The sequence below is a fragment of the Misgurnus anguillicaudatus genome, chromosome 21, assembly GCF_027580225.2.
Source record: "Misgurnus anguillicaudatus chromosome 21, ASM2758022v2, whole genome shotgun sequence".
NCBI lineage: Eukaryota > Metazoa > Chordata > Actinopteri > Cypriniformes > Cobitidae > Misgurnus > Misgurnus anguillicaudatus.
In genome coordinates, this window is record NC_073357.2 from 55,922,333 (window position 1) to 55,942,513 (window position 20,181).

Here is a 20,181-nt window from a genome sequence, read left to right on the forward strand (position 1 = left end):
CCATAATTTGTCATGAATGCAAATTTCTTGGTTTTTTGGTTCTTTCAACAGCCAGACATGTATTTAGCATTGAGTACAGAAAAAAATTTAAGTTTTGATTTTATGAAAATCTACCTTATCTTACTATAATGCATAGTGCTAGTAGGCCTAACATCCATACGCAGCACAAAAGTCCGGCATCGCCCATGAATTCGAAGTGCAGGCGGAGAAAGCAGCTTGACCTAGCTACTTCCTATGACAAGACCCCTGTTTCAAGATGGCAGCGGTTTTGACGCATGCTTAGAACCCCGAGGTGACATCTAGTGTATATATCTATGTGGCTTACCAAGTAAATGTACCTTCATTTAAGAATGTTTAGATGATGTATGTTGGAAATCAAGACAAAACACTTATTTTTTTGCAGTGTGATATTTAGTAATAATTCCACCTATCCCCATTCTTCATCACCTGGGATTCACAGTTATGCAATGACGATTGGAAATCCACCCATGAAAGTTTGAAAGATTTCCCTCAGATGTGTTGCTGGCTCTAACAACCAAACATTTGCATTTGCAAGTCATTTGACAGCATGCGGTGACCCGAACTGGACTTGCTTTTACAATTTGTTGGCAATTATTAATAGGGTTTGTTCAGCAGGTGGTATTGTTTAACTGGTCTCAGTGGTTAAGTTATCCACTAGTGCACAACAATCAGATACCCTTGAGTGAAGGACCACCCTTGGTTATCTGCGTATTGCCCATGCATGAAAGACAACATGTAGGTTTAGGAAATAAAGTCGTTCCCCGTGCGCTCCATAACCCAAATCTTGCCTATTTCCTCATGTGTTTTCAAGGAAGAACGAGGTGTGCTTAGTCTGTAAATTGGAGTGTATGTCTGCGTTGTGAGTAGTTGTTCAGGGGTGTGGAGGAGACGGCTGGATAAATTTAGAGTGTGTTGGCTGCGGTCCGGTCTCTGGTTTTAATTTGGGCTCCGTTTAAAATGTTCTGAAGGTTCTGGCCGCGAGCCAGAGCAATAGAGGAGATTATTATAGATATGTAAGGGATATGTGTTTGTGTTTTTTATGAACACTGGGTTATGTGGTTAGGTTTTATTGTACTACAAGTTTTTAGGTTTTTTTTAAGAATATGGTGAGGTTTACTGTACATTTGGTTTTGTCCAAAGTGTGTACATTTCATCAGTATGTTTCTCCTCTGGTATCACCCCAATGCAATGCTTTACCAAAGGAGATACAGGAACATTTACTCATTTAGAAGACATTTTTATACAAAGCAACTTTCAAATGAAGGAGCATTTAACTTTGTGTCTTAAAGGAAAACACCCACTTTCGCCCAAACTTCTGTCAATATTTCCCTCGCCCGAGGTCGAAGTGCTGCAAACTAAGTGCTCTTTGGCCATACAATATAGTTCTCATTTTTATCTGCTTAAAAATTGTCACGCTTTATTTTGTACCACCATACTTAGGGCCCTATAAAATCCTTTTTATTTTTTCCCAAATTCCGTTTTATTTTTTCCCAAATTCCGTTTTCTCCGTTTTAATTTTTGCAAATTCCGTTTTATCCGTTTTAATTTTTGGCAATTATATTTTTTACCCTTTACTTTTATTTTAGTCATAAAAAGAGTGTGCCTTTTAATGTTAATGATTAAAATGTAAATGATTTGGGGGAAAAACTGGATAACAGGATTACTTAATGACTATAAAAGATCCATTTACACACGCACATACACGCGCGCGCGCACGCACAACTCAATTCAATGCATTGTTTTTTTAGTGTTGTTGCAGGAGGCTACAACAAGGTGTCAACGCAGTGGTGCCTTCAGAAGTGCCTTAAACACATCAATCCAGCGGAACGCGATCCATATTTTATACACAATCGCTTGAAATGCATATAACTTTACAAACATACACAGGATAGTGATCTGACTTAGGACAGCATGAGCACGCAGCTCTTTGCACGTGCGAGCGAAAGAGAGACAGAGAGCGGCGCCATGATGCAGATTATTATATTTTAAATGCGAGGGATAGTTAGTTTGCCTCAGCTCGCTTGAAATGCATAAAACTGAACAAATACATGAGGATTTGTGTTCGCACTTTGGACAGATGCATGAGCGCGTGCACATGAGAGAGGTACAGTGAGACAGACATGGATGAGAGAGTGCATGTATCTTTGCGCTCACCGTGAACAGAGTGTTGACTAAACTTCCAAACTAACAGTTCTCCGGTCACATAAAAGTCATGTGAGACCTGCTCGGAACTAAGTGCTTAGCGTCGAATTTCTTCATTTTTTCGCTGACGAAATCAGAGTCGTGGAGAGCCGCTTCGCCATGGTTTCAGTGTTTTGGAGGAGGTCTGAAACGACAGGAGTGGGCGTGTTGCCCAGATTTACTTCCCCCCGTCTGCATTTCCCCCAGACATACGTTCGTCTCCCACACAAAAACATAATTTTATTCAAAATATGTAAAATTCCGCGAAATTCCGCGTTTATACTAGATTCCGTGTTAATTAGCCAATTCCGCGATTCCGTCCGCGATTCCGTGATCGCGGAAATTATAGGGCCCTACATACTTACTTGTGTAACTACTCATGTAATAGTCTTTAAATAGGTAAACATGGAAGTGTTTGGTGGCTTTTATATTTATCCCTGTTTGGATCCTAAGGAATGAATGGGGATTAGGCTAAATGCTAACACATTCACAATGCGCTGTACAAAGATTAAGGGTACGCATTGGAAAAAGATAGGTATGTCTTTATTAATTATATTAATTTGTCTAAGTTGAGGTAAGAACATAGTGAAATATAAAAAAAGTTTGTGTTTTCCTTTAAGAGCTAGTACACAAAGTCCTTGTACACAATGCAGACTTTCGGGAGTGACAACCGCATTTAAATGCGGGAGTGAATCCTCTAAATGTTCGTCATATGTCTTTACGGAACAAGACTTGCTCCCGAAAATGTGATGATTGACACAAAGATAACCATAGCAACGTTCTGCCGTCTCACGTGCTTATCAATCACAGCTTGACCAAAATAATTAACAGCGTTATGTTTTGCAATAAACCTCCGTATTGTCTTTGTGCATTGTACGCATTTTTGAGGCCGCTTCACAGCCACAGTCTTCTTGCAGTGTTGCCAGGTCCTCATCTTTTTTGTACGTACATACCATTTTGGCGCATAACCGTTAAGGCTTTTGGCTCATGAAGCGATCAAGATCACTTGATTTTAATTGATTTGGTGTTAAAGTGTGAAGATTTATTTTGGTTTATTATTGGATTTTTCTTGTTCGCTGTTTTTTCGTGCTAGATTTGGCAAGTTTTACCCTTGAGGTTTTTAACAAATCATAACAAGCCTTTACAAGCACCACCAATAAAAAAGAGGTTTGGAGTATGTTGAGAGAGCAATAACTACATGTTTCCTGAACCTCTTATTGTCGCCTGCTTCAAAGACATAAAATGCCCTATTCATGTCAAACCTGAATAACTTTCTTCTATAGAACACACAAGAAGATGAATAGTAGTTTTTATTTAGTTAGTTTATTGTATGGAAAGTGTCAACATCTGCAGAATTTCTTCATTTATGTTACGTGGGTGTGGATTGACATAAATGTACAGTAAGTTGAGGTGAATAAATATGCCTCGATAGTCTGTTCATAGTTTGTTCAGCATGTGTAGAACAGGTTGTAGTCTTTGAAGGACTAAAACTGTGGCTTGGCAGAGAGGACGTACAAATAAACTTGGTTTCTTGGTCTGGAGAAAAACCAGAAAACTGAATTCAGAATGATTCTGAATCAGAATATGAATCAGTCTGCTCGTGAATCTGCACAGTGTTCAGACAGAAATACAAAGGCATCAGTCACTATGTTAACATGCACATAATGCCATGAGATTTTGGCAATATAGACTGCCGCAGGGATGACGTATCTTTGTATGCCAACCCAGATGTTAGCGGGACCCCTGGATCCCTTGCCAAAAACCCCATTCATTTTTCCAATAGACTTTTGGATTATTGCAAAAAAATAAGCTTATGACATTTACATTTATGCATTTGGCAAATGTTTTTTGAAGTGGCTTACAGTGGATTCAAGGCATACATTTTTTATCAGCATGTGTGTTCACTGGCAATTAATCCCATAACCTTTGCATCGCCATATGACACTTACGCGTTTTGTCCAACAAGATAATTTTCACAGATGAACACAACTTTTATAAATTTTGACGTTTAAATGCATTTACTAGAAATTAAAAGCTAACCTAAGGCTATAAGCGAATTACACCACAGTCTTTCGACATCAACATCATCACTATCAAGCTTCAGACAGCTCTTCAAACTTTAACATGTGCCGATGTTGCATTGTTTTTTTAAATATTCATGCGTGATGATGTTTAAATTTACTGATTAAGTCTGTAGTCCTAAAAAGTGGGCGTGAACCTGTTCAGAGACATTCTATGACGTTGCGCCGGTTGTGCGTATAGCCCCGCCCTCAGGCTGAGACGTACATCATAAACGAAAGATATATCGTAATGAGGGGGAGGGGAAGTTTTTAATGTTTTTAATAAAAATTATGTGCACATCATTTTATTTGTAGAAATAATGACCTACATGGATGAATCATTTTAGAAACACTGCAATGTTCCCTGAAAATATGAATTGTAATTTTTAAGCACAAATTCATAGTGAACATACAGTTTTCTGTCAACATAACTTTGAATGCAGTCTCTGCTTCTTACCTTCATCCAGAGACGATATAAAGAACTTGATGGCAGGGTATACAACCGCTAATATGTCTCTGTTCATCACGGCGGCTAATAACAAAATACGTTCGTATAGGAACGTGTTTGGCAGTTGATGTATATATAATAAAACTAACACACCTGCTGTGTGAGTTCATCATTTGTGCTGTGCATTGGGGTATGTGAATAATAACCACAATTCTTAGCGAATAATAAGGATTACACGATGTAAACACCTTACTGCGATTATTGGAAATAATCACATTATTGATGTGCATGTAAAAATAGTCTGTGTCTGGTCGCTGATTCAGATCTTCTTGCCTCCTCAGGGTCGCTGGTTCTGGAGAGTGAGGAGGAATAGAGTGCTGGATAATTACCCGATGCCTATTGGACACTTTTGGAGAGGCCTGCCGGGAGACATCGACGCCGCATATGAAAGACATGATGGCCGCTTTGTGTTTTTCAAAGGTATTTCCCTCACTAACTCAGAACTGTTATTGCTCTATGCACTTTGAAAGTTAATACGTCAAAGGTATAAACCATAAAAATGTTATATCCGGAGAGAGATCATTACCCGGGCTGGCAGAATTATGTCGGATTGAAGTGCTCGTCGTATTAAAAAGAGCGATCGATTTTGACTTGTGTTATATAGTACAGGAAGAGCCTTTGATTTCCCTCGGCCAGTTGTCTGATGCATTTTACAGGTAGTGTTGCAAAATATATTTTTGGTGTACTATATGTTATTGTAAGGCTGTATTGTGGAACTGTTAAAAGCGCTAACCAAAGTTTGCAAAACAGGCTAACCACAGCGTTTTAACCTTCTCTGTGAACTTAAACTAAAACTTGCTCAAACTGCAGTGAGGTTTACCAATTTATTTATTTGCATCAACACACTTCACCTCTAAAGCAGACAACTAACTATATACATTTATACATTTGGCAGTACATGTGTTCCTTGCGTTCGAACCCATGACCATTTGTGTTGCTAACGCAATGCTCTCCCACTAAGCTATACAGGAGCACGGTGGAGATCTCTTTGTGTTTTGAAGCAGACACACACAAAACAACTTTTGCTCACTCATGAGCAAAACGTGTACAGGGTATATGATGTCATTGGCAAGGGCTTTTTACATTTGGATTTCCGCCATTCAATAAAAATATTGGGGTAAAACATCTGTTCTTTGTGAGGTGAGGTTCATTGCGTCAGTTAGCAGCTCTACCAGATGCTTACAGCAGAGGTTGGACTTGGATACGGGCCTGTTGAATTTAGGAGAGTCTATGAAGATGGTGCCCTAGTGTCTGCCATACCGTAAAATCATAAAACTGAAGCTAGTCGTAATGTTTCTGTTACGGCTCTCTGTAATGCTCTGTCGTCATTTATGTGGGATTGGGACTAAATTCACATGGGCGGTGTAGTGTTGTGATGCAGTTATTTGTGTTTTCACGAGAATAAACACATATTCGTAATGCGGTGTCTTTGATTGAAAGTCCCTGTAGATATATCGTAAAATGCTGTTGACTATCGAGTGTTGCTGCGTCTACCTTATCTCTGCTACATTTCCCTTTTCTTAATTTAACATTTTAATGTAATTATATTAGGGATACATAACAACTAATCGTTTGCAGAATAAAAGTTTTTGTTTGCATCATATGTGTGTGTGTGTATTGTGTATAGTAATTAATTATGTATATATAAATACACACACATTCATGTATGTATTTAAGAACTATTTACATGTCTATATAAATTTTTTATATTTATATACACTCACCTAAAGGATTATTAGGAACACTTGTTCAATTTCTCATTAATGCAATGGTGTAATGGTGTGGGGGATGTTTTCTTGGCACACTTTAGGCCCCTTAGTGCCAGTTGGGCATCATTTAAATGCCACGGCCTACCTGAGCATTGTTTCTGACCATGTCCATGCCTTTGTGACCACCATGTACCCATCCTCTGATGGCTACTTTCAGCAGGATAATGCACCATGTCATAAAGCTTGAATCAGCTGATTTCTTGAACATGACAATAAGTTCACTGTACTAAAATGGCCCCCACAGTCACCAGATCTCAATAGAGCATCTTTGGGATGTGGTGGAATTTGAGCTTCATGCCCTGGATGTGCATCCCACAAATCTCCATCAACTGCAAGATGCTATCCTATCAATATGGGCCAACATTTCTAAAGAATGCTTTCAGCACCTTGTTGAATCAATGCCACTTATAATTAAGGCAGTTATAAAGGCGAAAGGGGGCCAAAGACATTATTAGTATGGTGTTCCTAATAATCCTTATATATATATATATAAATGATTTTTGCCCTAATATATACATAGCAGTAAATGTCTACTGAATTGTGTTTATAGTCTGTGTAAAAGTATTCAATAAAGTTTTTCATATGTGTATGTTTGTTTTGCTTGGCTGAAATATGCAAATATCTCAATCAGTGCTTTCATGTCTTTTTCTTTGTAATCTTTTTCCTGTAGGAAATCAGTTCTGGTTGTTTAGGGAAGCTAACCTGGAACCGGGTTACCCTCAAGAACTAATGGACTACGGTAGAGACATCCCTTACGACAAGATAGACACGGCCATCTGGTGGGAACCGTCTGGATTCACTTATTTCTTCAAAGGAGACAGGTAAGTGGATAGTGTTGTACTTTATTGCTTTCCAGGGACTGTTTACACCAGGTTTTAACTTCAGACATGGGTGATCGGACCACTGGGGCAGACTGTTGTTTACCCTGGTATTAGGGCGTCTCCATTGCTACTCCAATGACCACAGAAGATTAGATTCCTTCAAGAGGGGGAGTCTGATTTTGTGACTACGTACCTCACTATATGACAGTGTAGGGGTATCGCGATTCTCCAAAACCGATCGATTACATTTTCGATTCTAATGTCACGGTTCGATTTGATTCTCGATTTTTACTTTTTGGTTTTTAAAGAACAGGTTGCTATGCCATTTTTAGACTAGACTTTTATGAAATATAATATCTTACCTTGAACCCGGAGATGCCCTGCCATGTTAGTCGTGCTGCCAGTGGAAAAATATGGTACACGCACATACCTGATAAAACCAAACTTCGTGTCAGATGCATTGATGTTCAATCCCAGATATGACACATAATGAAAGTCATATAGATTGATTGCACTGTAATCGCTTTAGATAAAAGCATCTGCCAAATGCCGAAATGTAAATTGCTAAGATGGCTGCATTTTAGTGATGCTTCCTAATAATGTGATGATTCATATAAAGTGCATTTTGTATGATTGCCATAAACTGTGTTTAATAAATTACAGGTATTGGCGCTTTAATGAGCACTCGAGAGCCGCGGATCAGGAATACCCTAAACCAATTAGCGTGTGGGGCACTTCTGTACCCTCCTCTCCCAAAGGAGCCTTCCTCAGCGATGATGGAGGTGAGCCGTCTTAATGCATGGGATGAGCGGATGGGGGGGTTTTCTGAGACCTGTCAGCTTAATATAGAAGATGGATGGGGAAGGACCAGTCAGATCAATCTCATCAGCCAATGAGTGAAAAGCTATGATTAAAGTAAAACGTTATATTACATTAGATTATTGGAGGGATTGAAAACAAGCAAGGCTTCATTGACAGCATCTGTGGTGGGCTATTGGTTTAAATTTTTTAGTGGGTTATGGTAATAGGCAATAGAAATAAGCTTTTCCCATGTCTCTAAACTCTCCAACCCTGTTGTTTTTTTACACAGCTTATACATACTTCTACAAGGGTTCAAAGTACTGGAAATTCGACAACCACAGAATGAAGAGCGAACCGGGTTATCCAAAATCCATTCTTAGAGACTTCATGGGCTGCAACGTTGACCTCGATCCCGACAGAGACACCGATGTGGACCCAGGCCGCAAGTGGCCCGATCGGCCACCTTTTAATCCGGATGCAGGGCGAGACAAAGATAAAGAAAAGGAGAAAGAGAAAGAGCCAGACGACACTAATGATGTCGACTACAAAGACAAAACCGAAGAAGAAACTACGGACGTGGTGTTGAAGATAGACGAGACAGAACGCACCATGAACATCATCATGGTGACGGTACCACTGGTCCTGGTGCTGTGCATCCTGGGATTGATCTACGCCATCATTCACACACTACAGAGGAAAGGAGCGCCTAAATATTTAGTGCACTGCAAACGCTCGCTGCAGGATTGGGTTTAACCTTTCACCTCCGATCTGCACCCATTTCATCCAATCAAAAACAATTTGCACACACAAACACATAAACGCACACATTTCATTCACACGTCTCTTTTCTTTTCCCATGGTGCTTTTCTCTAACATGTCGATAAGTCTATTTATATCAGAAAGTTTGCACATTGATTTTTTTCGGTGTTCTTATTCATAATATTTTATTAATTTGTGGGGTTTTTCTTCGGTTTGAAATGTAACAATTAGACCTCTAGATCTGCACTCAGAGTTAAAGAAGAACAGACTGTGGGAGATTTGGAAAATCTCCAAAAGAGGAATACGGAAGCGGAGACGGGAATAACTTCCTGTTTGGACTCTGAGCTGCGATGTACCTACTGACCGGGCAACTCATATCATAACTCAAATTTAACTTGTCAATCATAACATTAATATATGGATATACAGTAGGGTCCAAAAGTTTCAAGCTACTGTGCTTGGGAAAATCCTTTTTTATGCATTTCTGTTTTGAACTATTTCTTTTCCTGTACAATGCAGAATATTTAATTAAAAACACAATATTATTGGTATGACAATTTAAATTTAAATCAGATTTAAGATGAACACGAATTTGAGATGTTTTTAGTGTTTAGCATGTCGCCCTTTTGCTTTAATGACAACATGCAGTTGAGCTGGCCTGGACTCCACATGTTTGTCCAAAATCTGATGACTCCAGAATTTTCCCAAGAGATTTATGTGTGCCAATGGAACCAAGAAAATCACAATTATTATCTACGTTTGATGACAAATGTTGATTTCCATGTTTTGAGATGTGGACGTTTGGACCCCACTGTATGTTCATGTCAATAAATATTTTGGTCATCCAGATTACCATAGCCCGTTAGTCGATTAGCAATAAAAGCAGCTGGATGTTTTGTTTTTTCGACCGGTAACCAAGTCCAGTTGCGTTTAACAACATTTTTAATACAGCATAGCCATTTGTTTTAAAATCATAAAGTAGGGACTTTTCTCCAGATTTTGCTGACTTGGTATGATCATAACAAAAATCACATTTTATTGCCTTTTGTTTAAACGGTGCCTTGGTCTTGCCAGCCAAACATGTTTTTTGTGGTTTCGTCGTCCATATTTGTAGTACCGCTTTGACCTCTTTCGCTTCACTTCAGCCATTGAGACTTATGAAACTTGGGGCATTGTGGTTAAAGAAATATCTTACCTTTGCTGATGTAGGAGCAATTCGCTAAATAGGTTTATACATACTGTATGAACATATATAAAACCGAGGCTATAAAAGCATACAGCTACGTGCAGCAATTTAAAACTCCATAAAATGTGCTCGCGTTCGCTTCGGGGCCCAATTATGAATAAAAATCCTAAAACGGTGTTTGTTGTTGCCCTCATGTCGGGATTGTTAGATAATCCTCTCATTTTAAAAACAGCAGGGGCCTAAAACACATTGCAAACATTTTCCCACCCCAAATCTTTCTCCCACTCAGAAATCCGACTCTCGTTGACAAAGCAGAGGTGGCCAGGACAGGAATAAAAGAACAGGAACAACTGTGTGAGTTCAAAGAAAGGGTTAAAACGCCGCAACTTGATCTACCAAGTCTTTGCACGAGGGCTTACTGTATGTTTTAACAGCTCAGTGTGGATTGTATTACAGTGATGGGGCAGATTTTAGGGGTGGGGGTGAAATAAACAGGCAAGGATTATCCTACTGCATACTCTACACAAGACTGATTGATGTGTCATTGTGTTTAGGGACGCACCGATATATCGGCCTGTAATCATCGGCAGATGAGAGTATTTTTCCCATCATTAGCCATCGGCAGATGGTTTCAAAACAAAATACCTAAAAACGAAACAATCTGTATCTATCGTAACACCAAATGCAGGATCCATGAAATACTTGAAAGTTTGTGAATCTGGGGGAAAAATTCAAGGCCCTGGGAAGTGCTTGAATCTATTTTATGCAAGAAGTTTTCTGGAAAATAATCCATATTATTCCCTGTGTAGTGTAGGATAATATCATAAAAATTCTAGACTTTTAAGCACACTTGCTAAACTGTTCGCTTTAAATGCTTATATCTTCTGTATGCCAATGTTGATTTATACCAAAATGCTTTTTTGCATAGTTGTGTTTGACACATGAAAACGTCTCGGGTTACGTATGTAACTGTTGTTCCCTGAGAAGGGAACGTGACGCTGCGTCTCCCTTGCCATACTTCCTGCGTCCCTGTAATGCCGTCTTTGGCAATATTTCAGATAGCGATATACTTCCTGGCTCCTGCGTCACCCTATCTTTGCCGTTAAGCCTCACCATTGGTTGAATTTGATATACACATTCAGACACACTTACCCTTGGAGGCGTCCACAAAGTGTCACCGCAGCGACGCAGCGCGAGTTCCCTCGAAAGGGAACTGTAACAATGTATCTTAAAAGGTAAAACGATGTAACCTTGCTCTCACTTGAAATGTGTCCCCACATTTAGTCCTTGAATTTGAGGGTATTGGACTTGGAAAGTCCTTGAAAGGTCCTTGAATTTGAAGTTAACTAAGGTGTGGGAACCCTGCATATTTCATTCTAAGTAATCGAATATCGGTATCAACACAGATATTTTGTGTCGGTGCATCCCTAGTACCATACCAATTCATAATGCAATGCAAGTGTTGCTTTCTTGCATACATGTGTAGAGTTTGTTCCTGACCTCATCTGAGCTTTTGTTAGGTAGCATGCATAACAGCGCCAACCCTGTATAAGAGTTTGTTGGCATACCGTCACATTTTTGCTATGGCCCACCACTGGTAATTTTTGGATCACTAGTAATATGATCCCCTTTTCATTACCCAGATGCGATCTACTAGGCGAGTTTCCGAACATTGTACGATCTTTGCAATCTGTATTGTTTTGCTTAGCCTAATGTCTAACCTCCGAAGACTGCATAAACTCGACATAGTACGCAGTACTCAGTGCGGCATTAAGAAACAAAACGTTTTTAAAAGTGAAAAATGTACCCGTCACGCTCTCCGAACTAGTTTGTTTTCAGAGGAAAGCGAGTTAGATATAAAGGAAAGACTGAGAGTGGTGTTGTAAATATTGCTCTGTCAGACAAGGGTAAAGCATAAAGCCCTTTAATAAATATTACTGCTAGAGGAGAGCGAGGACAGTCGTGATATGAATGCCGTCACTTATGAGTGCACCCCTCACCGTGGTGCTCCTGTCGTCTGGGGAGATTTGGGAGAGAGTTAATCAGACATAAAAGCTCCTCTGCGTTTCGCTCGGTGCCCTTTACCTTCCCCTCCTTCTGCCCGGATCAATGAGGAATACAGAAATAGGCTTTAAGGATCTCGGCTCACTCAGGCTTTGTTCCCTTCCTTATTATTTTTCCCTCTTTTTAGGGACCGAGCACCGAGGTGCGAGGACCCTGTTGTTCTTCAAGGAGTTATTATTATATAAATATGTTTTCCCAAATGTGCCACTGCTTTAAAGCGCCATGGTACCTGAATTAGGCAGCATACATTATAGACGTAAAAGTCTGTGAAAACCCAGTTAAAGTTATTTTAAAGGATGTAAATAATGAAAGTGAAAATATAACCTTGATATCTTCAATATCGACTGAGTAAGATAATCATTGAAATCAAACTTAGATGCTCCAAATCTCAAAGTTAGATAATGAGACTTTAGCCTGGATTTCACAGACACGGGGTCACATATAGCCAGGGGTCCTTTTGAAACCATTGCTGTATCACGGTACCACAACAGTACTTTATTTGTAAGTCTAAACTGCATTAACGTTCATTACTTCTTGTATTCTTTTGTGTGACTTATCTTGTGATAGACAATGACTGAGTAATCAAACAAGTCTGTTTGTCAGTATTTAATACTGTAGTTTTTAAACATATCCATCTCGAATCAACCTCAGGCCAAGTATCTGACTGGCTCTTATAACAATGGCCTCTCTCTGTGCATTATTGTCGGGCACATTGCTTCTGGCCGACAGGAAGATGGATCGGGCTCTCGGCCAGGGCCACAAAGCTTCCTACCACCCTAACATAGCATTCTTAACAACAGACTCGAGTGTGAATGATGAACGCTGGCTGTTTGGGTCACACCTTTCTTATAAACAGTTTAGGATCACGCTAGAATCACCACCCAAATGGAGCGTGTGTATAGTATCGGTCTGGACAGTGAGGTTGTGTGTGTGTGTTTTCTCCTGATATAAACTTGAGCTCTGATCAGACGTGCCTCTAAAATCATATGTTCATCCCATTTATTAACCACTTTTCATTAGTCAAATGCAGTTATTGTTGGTTAACTGAACCAACTGGGTCGAGACAATAGCGTTGTTTTCAGTTTTGTGGAATTGGTTGAACGAGACACGGACAGCGATGGCAAGCACGCGGCAGCATGGGTAGATTTGATTTGAAATCGTTTTGTTGTGTGACGGTGCGTCTGGGTATGCACGCTGTCTTGAAGGGAATCTCACTTTACTGGAAACTGACAAAAACATGCTGTTTAAAAGCATTCGCAGACAAAACTCAAGTAGCAAATCACTAACATTTACTGTAAAGCAATGATGTGCAAACATGTGCTGCAGTGTTTTTCGTAAACACCTCATTGTGGTTCTTAATGATGCTATACTGACATTAATTGTATTTACAGTTCATTTTTCTTGATCTTAAATTTGGTCATTTTAAAAATTGTAAATAGTACCTTTTTGAAATATTTTTCGTTTTTCGTGTTTTTTAGATTTTTACCTTGTTAATAACATTCCGATTTGTGTTTTGATTTTATTCTTATGTAGAAACTGAGGATTTTATACATTTATGTTTGTTGTCACATCTGAGTGTGTTTAACAATCCATGCTGGACATGTAAAGTATAATAAAAGATCAAAATGTGAGAAGAGTCATAAAAGTGTGATTTATGAAATTGTTCCCATTTAATTTGATCGAAAACGTTACGGTAAAATCAAAATTTACCCTATTTACATCCCAGCAAGCAATTTTGGGTTTAAAAGATGTCCAATAGCTGCTCTCCAAACACAACCCAGACGTCTAGACTGAAACAGGGCAAAATCTGAGCTGGGAGTGAAAATTTAATAGACGTCTAACCACCATAGGCCAAAAATAAGTTAAATAAAATGAATAAATGAAACTAAACATCTTGTAATGACGTTTGACATTGCTTACATGATGTAATATCATACGTCTCACAAGTTATTTTGACAATAACAACCAATTCCAAGTTTATTTTGGCTAGTAGTGGGTTACTCATAGCTGGACTATATCGGATCTATAGTTAACATAACATAACGTTTATTGCTTGCTGGAATATTATTGCACATTTCTGTTTTTATTATGCAAAATTGTGACTCTAGACCACAAAACCAGTCATAAGGCGCACAGGAATATTTGTAGCAATAGCCAAAATACATTGTATGGTTAAAAATAATCAGTTTTTATGCCAAAAATCATTTGTTAAGAAAGTGACGTTTATTTTGACACTATACAGGCAATTTTCTCAATAATTTGATTTTTTGCACCCTTAGATTCCAGATTATCTAGTAATTGTATCTCGGCCAAATATTATACTATCCTAACAAACCATACATCAATAGAAAGCTTATTCATTCAGCTCTGAGATGATATATACATTTTTATATATAAAATTAACCTTATGACTGGTTTTGTGGTCCAGGGTCACAATTTATCAATGCATTCTGAAGAGGAAAATATATGTGCTTCTTAAAAGCTTGTAGCCAGCATGCATATGACTGAACTTCAACGTTGAAATATGGTTAAAATAATTTCAGTTCTTGTTTCAACATTGAAACAATGTTGATACAACAGTTCATGCTAAACGGTTGCAAAAGGTTAATAAAATGCTTAAAAATCAACATTGAAATATGTTTGAAATAATGTCAGTTCTTGTTTCAACATTGAAACAACGTTGATACAACAGTTCATGCTAAACGGTTGCAAAAGGTTAATAAAATGCTTAAAAATCAATGTTGAAATATGGTTGAAATAATGTCAGTTCTTGTTTCAACATTGAAACAACGTTGATACAACAGTTCATGCTAAACGGTTGCAAAAGGTTAATAAAATGCTTAAAAATCAACGTTGAAATATGGTTGAAATAATGTCAGTTCTTGTTTCAACATTGAAACAACGTTGATACAACAGTTCATGCTAAACGGTTGCAAAAGGTTAATAAAATGCTTAAAAATCAACGTTGAAATATGGTTGAAATATGGTTGAAATAATGTCAGTTCTTGTTTCAACGTTGAAACAACATTGATACAACAGTTAATTCTAAACTGTTGCAAAAGTTTAATAAAATGCTTAAAATCATCGTTGAACTATGGTTGAAATAATGACAGTTCTTGTTTCATCATTGAAACAACGTTGATACACCAGTTCATGCTAAACGGCTCCAAAAAGTTAATAAAATTTTTGAAAATTTATTGAAATAATGTCATTTGTTTGTTCAACGTTGATTCAGTTTGCTAAATCAAAAGGTAATTCAACATTGATTCAACCTTGTCCTTGACATTGATGCAAGAGTGAATCATCATTGAAATGCCGACTGGGGTACTTTTTGAGTGATGTCACCAAGCAGTCTTATTTTTTAGCCCCACCATATGTATAATTGTTCTTGACGAACATCCTGTTTCACTCGGAAACATGTTAAAAGGCAACTGAAAACCCATTTGTTTAAATTTGCTTTTGCTTAATGCTGTTTTAATTTGTAATATGATTTGTAACTTACTTTAGCTCACAGACTTTGTGACACTGCTCTTGAAAGGTGCTATAAAAATAAAAATGACTTACTAACTTACTTACTTACTTACAATACGGAAGTAAAACGGGTTACGAACACCCAACATTTTTATGTTGACGTAACCTTTCGTATTGTTTCCCAGTCATTGTGTAAATAAACATTGCCTCACTTTCATGCAGTATAATGTTCATTGTTACCATTGCCTTTCATGGTTTCTCTCATCCTGTACAGTGCAGAACTCCAGAGAGCTCCACTGTAAACAGACCTTATCCTTCCCAACCCCCATCTCGGTGCTCTCCTCTCTCCTGGGAGAAAGTTCAGAGTCCCTGAATCGACCAGTCCTTCCTCTCCCTCAGGAAACAGCAGGACCACATGAGCCGTGAGAGACTGGGTGGATTATTTATAGAGGCCCGCTGACAGACGTGAGGAGAACTGGAAACAAGTGACTGAAGCATGAACAGGTGCCATAAAGTGACTGCAAGTCAATCCAAGCAGAAACATATGAGTGTGCAATTCAGTCATACAACATTTTAATTATTAGCATATGTGCTGGAAACTTTGTGGATCATTGCCAGTATTTTCAATGAAGCATTCCATACATGAATAATAATGTTGAATATATTATCAAAATATACAAACAAATTGCCAAAAATATATGTTTAAAAAAAATATTTTTCACCAATACATATTTTTTGCCCATTTTTTATATTTTGAAATATATTTTAAAGAATTTATATTCACATTGCATTGGAAGAAATCATTGTATGCAACAAACCTGCAAACAAAGCAGGCTTGAAAAGATTCAAATTAAATATATTTTAAACTGCAAAAGAATACTTTTTATACCTACATTTTTTACTTATAATTTGGCCAGGAAAATATATTTATTGCCGTATGGGTTGCAGAATTAGAAATGTATTTGTTGCCCCTGAAATAATTCAATTCAATTTTATTTATATAGCGCTTTCACAATTGTTTAATTGTTTCAAAGCAGCTTTACATTATAGATGCAGGAGAAAACACAAAAATCGAAAACATAAGCCACAGAATATAGCGTTAGGATTAACCGTAGTAGCGTAGTAATAATGTAACGTATATAAGATGGTGCTAAGTTAGCCAATGTCAGCTGACTCCCCAGGGGTTGAAAAAACCCCTAGGAAAAAACCCTGCGGGAAAAGTCCTAGGTAAAAACCTTGGTTCAATAAAAAGTATCTCTGTCTTATTGGAGTTTAGCATAAGGAAGTTATTTGCCAACCAGTCAATAATATCGCTAATACAGTCTGTTAGCTTAGAAAACTGGTGGGTTACGATAGGATGTGAGGAGATGTAAAACTGAGTATCATTTGCAATTGCATAGCAGTGAAAACTTATGTTGTGTTTCCTGATGATGTCTCCTAGAGGTAACATACATAACAAGAACAGGATAGGGCCTAGAACTGATCCATGCGGTATGCCGTATTTAACTGGGGCGTGATATGAAATATATGTTAATATGAAAGTTTCAAATTCAAAATATATTTAATTAAGCTTTACGTTCTACAAAATGTATTTAGCATAAAAACATATGTTTGGCCAGAGAAATTTATTTTTTGCCTTATGGGATCTCAGAGGACTGGAGTGATTAAACAAGTTGTTCAAAACCACTTATACACATACATTACCATTACTATAAGATTGATTTTTGTTTGTTTACACATTAATAATAATATAGTAAAATAACACAACTATAACTTTGGGGATTATGATGTCACTAAAAGCATCGTAAAAAAACTATGTTATAATTTTACATCATGAAAGTGCACTGTCAGAAAATTGCATGCTCCCTAGTTCTTACTGGGGCAGTAATCTTTCAAAAAGTACATATTTGCAACGAAAGATTCATATTAGTATGGTAACTTACCACAAATATAAATATCTGTACCTAAATCATAGATATTAGAACCCTTTTAAAGGTACTGCCCATACAGCTTTGGGACAATTTTAGGCTTTCTTTGCACGGTTGAGGTCTTAATCTGGGGTGATTTTTAAACAATATTTAAAGTATTTTCATCTATTATTAACGTTGTGTTAAAGGTTGAAATCAAACTTTTCCCACTCTTGTTTGATCCCCATATTTTCTGTGTCCTCTCAAAATCTGGAACACCATATCCCACAATGCACTGCAGCTTGACCAATTTCCTGCATGACAAGAAACATCAGCTGTAGCATCTTGACTCCATTTAATTGATTGCCAAAAGTTACGACATTTAAAACACACCGGTAATCATTTTTAAGTGCCAAGGCAATAACTGTGAGTAGTGCGTGTAATGACATCACGTCACAACGTTGTTTGAAATGTTTGTCTTTCCCAATTGTGCAATAAGAATAATAGACAGCATTTAATGTACGCTGCGAAGAAAGCAACACGCCGACCTTCAACTTGATTTCTGCTCTAATTGCTTTCAGATTCGCACCTGGCGTTTTAAAGAAACATTTAACACCCGCCCCTCCCCAAAGCACCTGCTGTTTCCTACCAAAACAACCTTAAAGAAAACAGGTGGGTCTCGCTATCATAACTCCTTACTCTTTTATACACCATCATCCGCTCTGTTTGTCTGACTTTCTCTCTTTCAGGGAATGAGGTCAGTGCGTGGAGCAGAAAGCGTGTGGTTTTTGGCTGTTTATTTGTACGTTACAGTGAGTTGGAACGACTGGGGTGGGCAGATCTCTCCATAAAAGCAGTATGACGCTAACAAGAGCCAGCAAGCACATTCTTTATATGGTTTCCTTTACGAACAATGTTTTCCTTCAATAACTTGTAAACAACGAGGAACAAAACGCAGCATTTTCATGTCTGATGTGAGCCTTGGGTCTTTTTGCCTTAATGATGAAAATGAACTCACGCTTATAAACACAACACCTGCAGCTCAGAGGTGTTTTCTTAAAAATGAACCCTCCATCTGTTTTTCTAACCTGACACACTTGTGGCCACACGTGTGTAACCCTAGAAGGCACAAAATGCTTTGTCAGCTTCTCTGCCTAAGGCCAGCCAAAGGACTGATGGCATCTCTGAATGTACACAATGCTTGATGAAAAAGACACAATGGTTAAGCGCAAGGTGTCCATTAAGTTGTAGTGTAAACAACATTATTCCTTTAGGGTCTTTACTGTTTCCTGATCAATTGTGTTGCCCACTAAATGCATCATTTTGAATCCATTAGAATTTCAACACAAGCCGACATCAGATGACTCTGGGCCGGATCTACACTGGATCCGTACTGGAGCTGCTGACTTTGGCGTGGGGAAGTGCAAAATTACTATGAAATCTACAAATTTTTGCATACTTTTCAAATAGTTAAAATACAGCAAGGATATTCAGTTCTGTTTCTGGACGACCAAATGAAACACCTGAAGGATTACAGAAAATTACAGACTTGTGGGATGTAGGCCTACAGGACGTAGCCGTAAGTTGTGTTGCGTTTTTCAACACTGCTATTTAAATGTGCAGTTTTACACAAAGTGAGAGCAGATGTGCCGTCATATCACAAAAATGGAAATTCATACCAATTTCTATAAACATGAAAAATATACACACCTGTACAAACCTTTTGCATAAAATGTGCACTAAACTGTTGAATCAGCATTATGAGACAATCATGAAACATTTTGGTCGGGAAAAAACCCTAAATGCATGAGTATTAATGACAGTTCAATGTTGAATAAACACACCGGGAGTCATTTAGCAGCTGGTTAATGGGCTTGTGGTGAAATGACTGCTGAAGTCACCCATATGATGCACATTAAAGGGAAATTATCATTGTGATGATCGTCATAATAAGATTTTAGCTCATAATGACTTTCCGGTAATGCAGAACTGCATGAATCTAAAACGTTCACAGAGTTTTGCTACAAGGCATGTATGACACATAACCTCATAGGATGTAAAAAACATAATATTAAAAGAAAAGCAATAAAGAGAAACAAAGTATATGTCGCATTTAGGATCTGTTTTGTTTACATTTAACGGGATAGTTCACCCAAAAATGCATATTTTGTCATCATTTTTTCACCTGTATATTTTTTTTCTGATGAATACAAAAAATATATTTTTTATAAATGATGGTAGGCACACAGCTGATTGTAACCATTGACTTCCATAGTAGGAAAAACGAATATGATGAAACTCAATGAGTACCTTCAACTGTGTGTTTACCATTACTTGTATAAAAAATAAATATCTTCTTTATCATTTATCACAATACTTCCATAATATTGGTTTTCCCACTATGGAAGTCAATGGTTACAATCAGCAATTTTATATTTAAAAAATTATTTATAATCTGAGAAATGTTTTATACCTAGGGTGACCAAACATGTCAATATCCCGGGATGGGTCCTGGCCAGGATTTGGGGTGCGTCTTCCGGAAGTCGTATTTGTCGACCGCATACATCATAAAGGTTTATTATTTCAGGTCCTATTTCAGAAAAGCAACCATTACATTTCAAGGTAATAATCAA

At 37.8% G+C, this 20,181-nt stretch overlaps 1 protein-coding gene across 1 annotated transcript in view; it reads left to right on the forward strand.

Moving 5' to 3' along the window:
- Nucleotides 1-13,806, forward strand: part of mmp15b (matrix metallopeptidase 15b) — a 41,164-nt gene extending 27,358 nt beyond the window's left edge. The window contains exons 7-10 of the mRNA XM_055214337.2: nucleotides 5,052-5,190; nucleotides 7,210-7,360; nucleotides 8,024-8,142; nucleotides 8,451-13,806. Coding sequence (XP_055070312.1) covers nucleotides 5,052-5,190; nucleotides 7,210-7,360; nucleotides 8,024-8,142; nucleotides 8,451-8,914 — 873 coding nt within the window. The 3' untranslated portion in view covers nucleotides 8,915-13,806. The remainder of the gene's footprint in view (nucleotides 1-5,051; nucleotides 5,191-7,209; nucleotides 7,361-8,023; nucleotides 8,143-8,450) is intronic.
- Nucleotides 13,807-20,181: the final 6,375 nt, after the last annotated feature.